General features: G+C 39.5%; 1 protein-coding gene across 2 annotated transcripts in view; it reads right to left on the minus strand.

Annotated features, from left to right (window-relative positions):
• The window catches only part of arnt2 (aryl-hydrocarbon receptor nuclear translocator 2), a 58567-nt gene extending 48699 nt beyond the window's left edge, over positions 1–9868 (minus strand). The window contains exons 1-2 of one of the 2 annotated variants that reach the window (XM_067493676.1): positions 9555–9868; positions 1685–1796 (exon numbers count right to left, since the gene is read on the minus strand). In XM_067493676.1, coding sequence (XP_067349777.1) covers positions 1685–1796; positions 9555–9585 — 143 coding nt within the window. In that variant the 5' untranslated portion in view covers positions 9586–9868. The remainder of the gene's footprint in view (positions 1–1684; positions 1797–9554) is intronic. The other variant, XM_067493685.1, reaches the window with a different exon arrangement.
• Between the last annotated feature and the right edge of the window lie 1191 nt (positions 9869–11059).

Genomic DNA, 11059 nt, shown 5'->3' on the forward strand with positions numbered 1-11059 from the left:
CTTTGAACTGCAGCTTTAAAAAAAAGGTTTTATTCCAGGCCTCATATACCTAGAGCCACTCCTACATAGACAAACAACTCCTCATTAACAATCAATTAAGAAAATCTATTAGTTCTTTTCTATAAAAAAAGATATAAATGTCTTAGGTATGTTAGCCTAATTTATCCCATTCGGGAAGGTTAACATTTAATGTTAGTACGAGCACTGTTGAGATTATTTCCCAGCAAAATCAGAAAACTCCCCTCTACTCCCCTCAGCCTAATTCCCCCCCTGCTATGAAGAATTTTCAGACCTCCCACTTCCTGTTTGATAGTCTGAACCTGAGAATGATAATCTGAACCTGGTTTTTAGAAGATGTATTAATGGGGTTATATGGTACCTTGAGTTTGTCCACACAACTAAACAACAAGAACTCTATTCTGCCGGCTAGATGGTAAAAATAATAGAATTGGTGGAAATAGTGTGTGATAAAAAACACCTGCCTTCACTTCACTTCAGCCAGTAATGGAAATTATGTCATACATGTTTAGCCAGGCTAGAAAATTACCACTTTAATGTAAAGAATGAACTGGACTTTACTTTACTGGAGTGCCAGGGTCACAACACCTGTTCCTCAAAGCTAAAGGCAAAGCAGGTTCAAATGGCCAACTCTTAGCTTTTCACTTTGTCTCTCCTTTGTCGACATCAGCATTTGATCTGCCAGTGTTATCAATAATAAAGATCCGTGAGATCACGGTTTCAGAAGCATCCATGCAGCACAAGCCATGATACTACCTTCAGTCTGCTTCATACATGAGCTTGTATGGCTTGGATTCTGAACAGATCCTTTTTTCCTGCACATTCGTAACACAAATACTTACTAGTGTCGTCCTCGAGACACCGATGTCTCACTGCTCCTAAATTGGCTGCATTATTAAATAAAACCAGAGAGAAACCAGAAGGCACAGAAACTATGCAGGAGATTTAGGCCACCTGGCATCTTGGCCAGCGTTGATGACGTTTCCGATTGACCACTCAACTGCCGGTTCAGAACCTTTTTTAGTAGATCGTGCTGATTGTGCACAGAAATTTTCACACGTGAAGATGCTTCTCAACAGGGCACATCAGACAATGTCTGAGGTTGAATGCTCCTAACGTTGTCCAGAGTACATATATGAAACAGCCTTGAGAGAGAGGGAGTTGCAAGACAAGGAGCAAAGCTGAGTAAATCAATGTGCTGTGCACATCTTTACTATGAAATAAAAGTACTCCCTATTAAATCACATTTAAAAGAGTAAAACAATGTATGGAAAACAATATTAGAATATATTGGCGATAAAAGTCAAAGTAATTAATGCGAAGCATGGCTGATTTTTTTTCTGGCCTTTTCAAATGGTTATTATTCACAAAAATAAGGCCAGAAAAGCTGAATATTAGCCAAAACCGATTAATGGTCGACAAATCAGAGCATCGCTACTTTAGACTAGACTGATTATTGGTAAATATGTTTTTATCCCGATACCTTGACTTAATATTTGTTTCAGTACCTATTTTATGAAATTATTATTTTTCACTGAAAACTGTTTTTAGTTTCCTGAAGTAATGTTTACTGTGGGACTGTTGGATTATACTTGGTTTCAGCTTAGTTAGCGTTTGAGAGCCATCCATTCAGATTTCACTGCAGGTCAGTAGTGAAGATACTCACCCCCCTGATCTCCTCTTGCCCCCGCGGCCTGGAACAGCTCCTCCCATCCTCACTTGGCCAGCACCAACAGCTCCTGGCATTGCTACTGTCCCTGGTAACTCACTGCCCATCTCTGAAACATACACATTAAACAAGCAAACTGTTAGCATCTTCCCCCATCTGTAAGAAAGATATACCGTTACACTTACAATTTTACTTAGATAATTATTATGATACTTTTATTCTTTTCTCACAAAGACCCAGCAGAGGGTCGACTTATACAAGGGTTCAAATATTTAAACCTCAAACACTCAGTGGACCTCATTTGGACATTATTTTCTTTTATTTTGTTTTTTTAGCCTGTGCAAATCGATGATGATAATGTTATATATTAACACCGGCTTCAGGGTTACACACAATGAATGTGATTACAGGCAATTCAAAGAACCTGGAACCTGAGGAACCTGGGTACTGTAATTAGGGTAGGGGATTTGAGAAACCTTATTTCATCAGGTACATTGTTCCTGCAGAACACAGATCTTTCTGCCATGCATGTGTAACTAGTTTACAATCAGCATTATACAAGTGCGCATGTACAATTAGGGGAGTGGATGCTTCCTTATATTTAATATAAGTTTACCTAAAATCTGAGTAAAATTCAACTACCACAAAAGGATAAACTCTAAATCCATCGCTTTGCACCACTCAAAATTTAAATATTAGTTAAATTCATATAAATTATTTGCATTGTGAGAAGCAGCCCAACATCTTCCTTTTTCTCACATTTACTTTTCTTTCCCACTGCCACTGAATTGTTTTCCACCTTGCTCATCACAAAATTTATTCTGTTTGCTTCACTGCTACCCCTCCATCTCCCCACACTATTCCATCCCTCTCTCATTAAGCAAGATGCAATGGATAGGCCAAACAAACCAGCCAGTATGGCTCAGTGCACAGAGTAACATTGTTAATATTTGATAGAGCTTGCAGTCCTCCTAACCCACCTCCCTCCAGCTTTGATTCCCGAGAAACACAAACACTCTTCCAAGGAGAAGCCTTCCATCATTCATTCATGAAGTGGGTATGAGTTACGCACAGCTCCAAACTTGCATAATGTGATGAAGCCTCATCTGGCAATCAGTGTAGTCATTCAGCCTGGCAGGAGCAGCACACAAACACACTGCTGATGTTCTCCTAACGGTCTGAACAGGCACCGTTTTACATTTCCAATTCAAATTATTACACTTCATCATAAAGAAACACAGTGTCTTTTGAAGAAAGTGACATATGTCATCACACTAAAACATTAAAGCCGATCACTATAAAGACCAAATCACATTTTATAACAAATTAATGCAGGAACCCAGATTATTCCAAGGTGTTCACAAACATGTTTTATGCAAATTAAAATAGGCTAACAACAGGAGGCAAAAGACGTTTTTTTTTTTTCTTTTTTGAAATTGACCATGAGCATCTCTTTGTCATCTTTGCCACGAGGTGATTGTAGCCACCGACAGTCCTTTAATAGGGATTCTGGATGCACCGCACCTATAACTCCTCTGCAGTGAGTGTGTAGTCTGCAGCCATCAATCTGTTTATACTTGCGAAAGCCCGCTCTCCAACACTGTACTGGGCTCTGTGGAACAGTCTACTAGAAGCAAAGGCTGCGGTAGACGAAGAAAATAGACAAAACCGAACATCGAGGATCTCTGTTATAACTTTGCAGTTTTAAAATGTAAATGTTGGGGTTGATTTTATATTTTGTTACTTATATTATTAGTGCGTTTAGGAAAGAGAGAGAAAACGACATAAACAAAAACAATTTACATTTTGCATCAATGGAGACTCTACTGATCTTTGTGTACAAGAATTTGTAGAATTCTTGTTAACTTTCAGATTGAAAGCAGCCATTTAGCAGCAATTACCAGTTCCTTTACCAGCAATAGCCATCTGTCCAAACTGTTCTCATTAGCAGCAGAGGATGATGCCATAGACATTAGTCTATTAAGGGCTGCGCAGTATTAAAAAAAAATAACACTGCAATATGTTTTTCCCCTGCAATGTATGTTTTGACATGAAAATAAGAAAGTTTTACCAGATTACTTAAGAGTAAAATTAAAAGTGGAATTTCCCCATTGTGAGATAAAGTCTTATTCTAAGTGGCTCTAATTGAAATGAATTAGAAATGGTTAAAACAACAAAAAAAGACCTCATGACTTTTTATTTACTATGTGATCTTTTGACATGTCACTCTTTTTGATTACATTGTATCTGTTCTCACAATTCACTCTCCAGTCAAATACAGTTGTCGCTGTTGCGTTACAGTGTTCCAGTGTTAGCTAATAGCTTTAGCAGACTGTAATTGAATGAGTGCATTCATTTTAGCAGCTTTTAATCCCTGTGTAGCATGAGAGGGTGGTGAATAATAGTTGCTTTGTGTTAAACAGCATACGGCTTCCTGAAGTTAGGATGTAATACTAAAATAACAAGCGCTTCAGGAATTTGAAGAGGAGACAGTTAAACACCCAGTTAAAGTTAAACACTCCTGTTGAAAATTAGTAATAAAAGTGAGAACCGTGTGAGTTTTCCTTATACATCAAGCAGCAAAAAGATTGTTGGATTAGGATGCTGAAACAATTACAAATTATTGTGCAGCCCTAAGTCCAACAGAGTTGTCACAATACCAAAAATAACTTTTTCGATATTAGCTACAGAAAACATGCTTAACCAACTAGTTACTGATGGCAATAATGTTTACAAGAAGCTGCTATCTAGTCAAGTTATTAATCCCATTCGCTAACCTTTCTCCTTAAAGTCAGCATGTCTGTCAGCAAGCTGCAATGGCAAATTTGATGTGTTGGTTCCCTTGGTTTGTATAAGTTTAAACATCTTTTACGATTAGGTTCTGGAGTGTGTTTGAGCTCACTTTGACTGTTGGCTACATTTAGTAAATTAATGATGCTGTATTCGCTTTGTGCATCAACTTTGTGTTTATGTTGGGAAAGATCGTATTCACTTCCAAACTGCTTGAGAAAAACAGCATGCACACCTGAAACAGTGCACTGCTCATACACACTGTACTGATATTCTTATAGTATTAATACGAATAAAACAAGTATCAATTAACCTTTTAGTAACAGTGTATATGCAACATTACAGTCTAATGTAAAATGCATCCATCCTTTTAATCAAAACATTAAAGTGCCAACTGTAAGTAGAACCCGTGTGTTACAGCATAGGTAGCAATCCATTGAAATGTAACCATTTAAGTACGTAAAGATTTATTTAATTGTAGATGCCAGCAACAGCTTCTAGTAGATAGTCATATCCAGAAAACAAACAAGATCTCTGGACAATGCATGACTAGCACAAGGGAGAACATGCAAACTCCACACAGAAAGGCCCCAGTCAAGTTTAAAACTAATGACCTTTCAGCTGTGGGGAAGCTCTCTGTCACTATGCTGCCCATAAGAAATTAGTCATTTTTATATTAATTATAAGGTGCAACTGCATGGGGACAAATGCAACCACAAAAGGACACAAGCCAGAGTCTTCCTGTGCCAGTCCTAAGTCTGGATAAATGCGGTGGGTTGTTTCAAGAAGGGCATACGACGTAAAACACAGGCCAAATTAAACATGCAAATCATGACTTTCACACCGAAAATGAATTTCATAACGGACAGGTCGGGGCCCGGGTTAACAACAATTGCCACCAGTGCTATTGACCTGACCAGAGTGAAGATGGTGCAGGACTTTAAGTACTTAGGGTCAACGGTTCAGAGCAACGCGGAGTGTGGAAAAAAGGCGAAGAGGCGAGTGCAGGCAGGTTGGAACGGGTGGAGAAAAGTGTCAGGTGTGTTGTGTGATAAAAGAGTATCAGCGAGAATGAAAGGAAAGATGTTCAAGACGGTGGTGAGACCAGCGATGCTGAAGAAAAGACAGGAGGCAGAGCTGGAGGTAGCAGAGCTTAAGATGTTGAGGTTCTCTTTGGGAGTGACGAGGATGGACAGGATCAGGAATGAGGACATAAGAGGGACAGCTCATGTTAGATGTGTTGGAGATAAAGTCAGAGAGGCCAGATTGAGGTGGTTTGGACATGTTCAGAGGAGAAACTGTGAATATATCGGTAGAAGGATGCTGAGGTTGGAGCTGCCAGGCAGGAGGTCTAGAGGAAGAACAAAGAGGAGATTTATGGATGTAGTGAGGGAGGACATGAAGTTAGTTGGTGTGAGTGAAGAGGATGCAGAGGACAGAGTTAGATGGAGGCACATGATTCGCTGTGGCGACTCCTGAAAGGAGACACCTGAAAGGATAAGAAGAAGATATGGTTATTTTTGGTTACTGAAACCCTAAAAATATTTAGTATTTTTGCATTTCCAATTCCCTTGTTCAAAGTCTAAGGGACTTTTGATTAAATGTCTGTAATAAGGTCTCTAGTTAACACAAGATCAGGAGATTTTTTTTTACATATTATTCAAGGACATACAATTCATAAGTAAAAACTATGATAATGCATATGATTTTATGCCATTAACGCAGATTCTGTTATGAACTGTTGCCTCATTGTGTAGAGCTCAAACTGCGAGTGACTCTCAATGGGAATGTTGAGCACTTCTCAAGGTTCTATTTGCACTTGAAGTTTGCATTTGAGAGTGAGATTAAGAGATGTGAAGTTAGAGTTTGGGTGTTTTTGATGCAGTTCCTCAGCTGTCTGTCCCTCTGTCTAACGAAGGGTGGGGCAGCTCCTGAACACACACACACTCACAGCGCACAACAGCAGCTGCTGCAACAGCAGCAGTGAGGAGACAGATCCCAGCTGAAGAGAGACACTCAGCTGGACATTAAAGCATAAAAAACAAGCATAAACGTCAAACGATAAAGTCAGCTCTGCCCGTGCTGACGAATGAAATTTATGAATTTACACTCAATCCTGTTTCACATATAAACTCCAGACAATGTCAAGAGAAATCAGCCCTCGACATTTTCCGGATTTGCATTTCACACATCCAACACAGCAGATCGCCGTAGTGAGAAGCATCGTCACAATCTGAGCACAGTCAGCGCACAGTGTTTTGCTCACAGCACATTGAGCCATGTAGCCTAAAAGTTTCTATCACAGGACTTAAATCATCAACAAGCCCATTCGCTCACTTTAAATCCTCCTGACACAGCAGTGTGCTGCACATCTCATACACATAATAGAGACATGAGTGTGTGTGTGATTGTGAGTGTGAATGGGTGAATGAGAAGCAGTGTAAAGTGCTTTGAGTGCCAATAGGTAGAAAAGTGCTATATAAGTGCAGAACATTTATTATTTACTTAATTAAGAACAACTCTAGTTGTACAGTGATCTGAATATTAAAGTTTATTAAACCTGTAGTGTCTAGTTTTAAAACTAGACACTACAAGTTTAATAGACTTTAATATACATTAAGTAATGAGAAATGTTTAGTTGATACCACTAATTTCGGTTTTAAGCCACATCTTGCTCTTCATCAGGTGATAAATGAGGAGCCAGTGGAGGCTCCAAACATTCTCCTTTTAAAAATAGCATAATAAAAACTAACAAAACAACAGATTAGCAAAGCTTTGCTAAATAGATTGGCACATTGAACAATAGAGAAACTAAACATTTGTGTTCCAATAATAAAAAAAAACTTACTTTCTACACAAATTGCTTCTTGTTTTTTCTTTCATAACGTAATCCTGGCCCACAAGGACCCTTGCTCTGCTTGTTTTTAACTAACCCTGCACTACCAACTGCCGATTACCTGCATCAGGTGTGCTCAGACAAACAGGAGCTGACAGATACAATCTTAGTGGGGTGGCAGATAAAGGTGTAGTGGGGAAGGCCATATTGCATGAGTATCTTCCAGTCTCTGATTGACTGAACAAGTGGATCTGGGTAATGAGCAAACAACACTGCAGCATTCCTAAACCCCTGAGTATCTGAACTCAACACTTAGCTGTACAGTCATGTCAGGTAAAAAACGAAATTTGTCTAAAGCAGCAGCTATTAGAAAGACATTCACTCTGTATGAGTGATTGTCTTTCTCATTCATCTGAAAGAGGAAAACGTTTGACGCAGAAGTGGATCTGTAATGCAGGGAGCAAAACAACACAGCAAAAAAAAAAACTAATTTGGTTAAGCTTTAACTTGTTCTGCAACAATTTAAATCTGTGGAAGCACATATTCATCTGGGATTACTTTGTAACATGAACGTCTACTGTTCAACTTAGGATCTCTACAACAAAGCTGTTGCTGTTGTGCTCACTTTCCAAAAATGTACAGTCCTGGCTGTTGCCAATTCTAAAGCTCTGTGCTGTGTCTTGCCATATAAATGTGTTCCTCCAAAAGAATGGACGAACTTCATGGACCATATTTCATTGTCTCACCAGTACAGCACAGCCCCACCAATGCTGCTCTTTTGAGTTATTTTAACACAGGGCATTGAACTAGTTGTCATGATTAGGTAGAGGAGCTGCACATAGCTCGCATCTCACTTCCTAACACGTCTTTACACTAGAACAAGCATAACATGCAGGGGATGATAATAAAAGGCAGTTGCCTTGTCCCTGCCCTGTAAAAGTCCACAATTACTGAGCATTTTGCTGTTAAAAACAGAAAGAGGAAGGGATTTGTTTTGGCTTTTTATTATCCGATAGGGTTATTTTCTCATCTGTTCATTGTTCATTCTAACACCACCTCACCCCATCACTCTGTATGCAGCCAAGGTGCTAATAAGTAGCCAGTTCTTTATTTATTTTTCCTTTTAATTTACATTGCCAATGAAGTAACACACAAGTGGGGTAGAGTATGGCCGACCTCTTTTCATACAAAGGTCTCAGGTGTTCAGAAAAACTCTCATCAGAATAAATTCTGTCCCAAATTGGACAGATATGTGTGGTTTTATTTTGCCCAAATTTAATAGAGCAGTACTTGCTACCAAGTTATATTGGGCTGTTTTTTGTTTGACTCCATTTACTGTAGTCACATTGTCTAATGTAGAAGTTGTGGGAAAACTAATTCAAATGTTACTGTCCTTCGAGCAGAATCAGGAGATCATCAGGGCAACAAGACGACATTTACCAATTTACACTTTATCTTCCTACAAAGGGAACCGTCACATAATAAAATCCAATTCTAGTCAATCGACAAACGTGACATCCACCAAAAACCACGCATTTCAAATCCATCTACGCTTTTATGAGTGACTCACACCATTGTATATTACGGACTGAGTGAAAGGCAGAGACGGAGATTCGGACTAAAATTAGATGCAGCATGAAGTGTGTGGCTGGTTTTCTCCGGTGCGCAGTCATAACCTTATTACACGGCTTTTGACATTAGGCACGATTCGCTATGTACATGAAAGCGGACGTAGCAGGGCGAACATATCTTTCTGACAATAATGAATAAACAGGAAACAGAGGAAAACTGTAAATCACTACACGTGTTAGAGTCTCTCAAATGTCAGAAATAACATGAAGGGCAACGGTGCGCGGAAACGATCTGCTGCCCTTTTGTATGACGCTGAGCGAAGCAAAGGGACAAGCGAAACTACGGCTTTACGCTTAAAGAAGCTTTGCCCAGAAAAAACGGAACAAAAACGTGAGAACTGAGGCCCATAAAATCCTAGAAGCACCCACAGCCCGAAAGTCGTTTTGACATTCGCCCATATTAACCGGCCGCAGAGCAGTGAAGAATAGCAGCGTTGTGAGCGGCGGGTCGGTGGGGGAAGGGGGATGGATGCTGGAGCCAGGCTTCGGCGGCCTGTCCCCGTTTCTGCCAAATTCAGCAACTACAGCAAAGCCAGCTCCCTTTAAGCTCCTGCGTGACACTAACAAACATCTGGTTCTGTCTCGACCAAGAGTGTGGACTCGGACTTACCGGACGGGTTGACAGCGGCGGGAGTTGCCATGTTTCCTCAACAGAGAAAAATAACAAAACGGCAGCGATGGAGGTGACGCACAATACGACTAGAGCCCCCGTGAGAGACGAGCTAAACTCCGCGGGATTGGCACGCAAGGCTCGGTGCAGCCGCCTCGCATCCGATAACGTGGAGGAAAATGAGCTGGATTCTTAAAAAAATGGAATGTTTATGGAATGTGCTCAGTATATTTAACGGGAAAAAAATCCCCCCAGACTAGACTTAATAAAATGCAAGATGTCTGAATGGTAGCACCGCGAGATTTTGAGCTTGCTTGAATAAATTAATGTTGTACTGTGCGAGTGTTTGACTGCAGTTCGCCGTTTGTGTTTGGGTTGTTAGGTTCGACTTAAAACGTGTTTTCCTCATCATTCATAATCATTTTATTGGGCAGAAATCAGGTCATTTAGCTGCTTAACTTCCACTAAATGTAGGCCATATTAAACTAACTAAGTAAACCATAATTTGTCAGTAAATGCTACTGATAAAAAAGTATAAATGGAGTAGTAGACGTTTAATCTGCAAAAATCACCAAAAATGTAACGCAAAAACATAAAAAATAATTAATGTAGTAGAGAGAGTGTGTTACTTTCCATTACTGGGCTTTCATAATTGTTAATAAATCAATGTACAACAAATTTTCAGTGGTGCTTGATAAATGGTAGATACCTGTGAGTCAGGAATGGAATATAACCTAAAAACAGAAAAATGATATGATCATAATATGAAAATCTATCTTGGAAGATGGGTACATGAACTTTTTTACACTGAAATTTTGACTGCACCTGCTTATTATGTCAGTGGTTAATTGTAATCCAATTTTTACACTGCCCAGGAATATTATACCAATGAACCACCCTGCTGTTCTACGTTAAGGTTCCATACTGCCATGGGGGGGTCGGCTGAAAGTCATCAGCTGCTTTTTGGTACCCTGATTACTCATGCATTGTGGTGCTTCCTGCCCCTAACCTGACTCTGTCCCAGGCTGTTATGTTCACCTAGCTTCTGTTGAAGCAGTCCTCAAGATTCTCCCTCTTTCTCTCCGGTCTTGTGACAAACATATAAATCTGCCTCAAAAAAATCATCTGATTTTTATCTAGTAGAGCTTTTCAACTGCAGATACAAAATGAACTTAAGTTCTGGGTTGCTGGTGTTAAATCAGGTTGAAAGCACTTGCAGGGGAGGGATTAAATGTACTGCAAATTCCAACGCAGAAAGTTTATAGAATCAGTGCTTTTTAATTAACAGAATAATGTGAACAAGTTCAAGGTCGAAGCCCACTATCTACCTCTAATAATGTTAAAGGAAGTTATTGTTATGTCAAAATATAAAATGATGTGAACCATGAATGATGATGGTTGGTGTTAAATGTATCCCCTACCCCCACATGTAGAGTTGATTTGTGAGTGGAACCAGTTTAACATGATGCTTTTGTACTGACTTTGGTATTGTGTGACTTTAAAAG

This window comes from Channa argus, chromosome 2 (assembly GCF_033026475.1).
Source record: "Channa argus isolate prfri chromosome 2, Channa argus male v1.0, whole genome shotgun sequence".
NCBI lineage: Eukaryota > Metazoa > Chordata > Actinopteri > Anabantiformes > Channidae > Channa > Channa argus.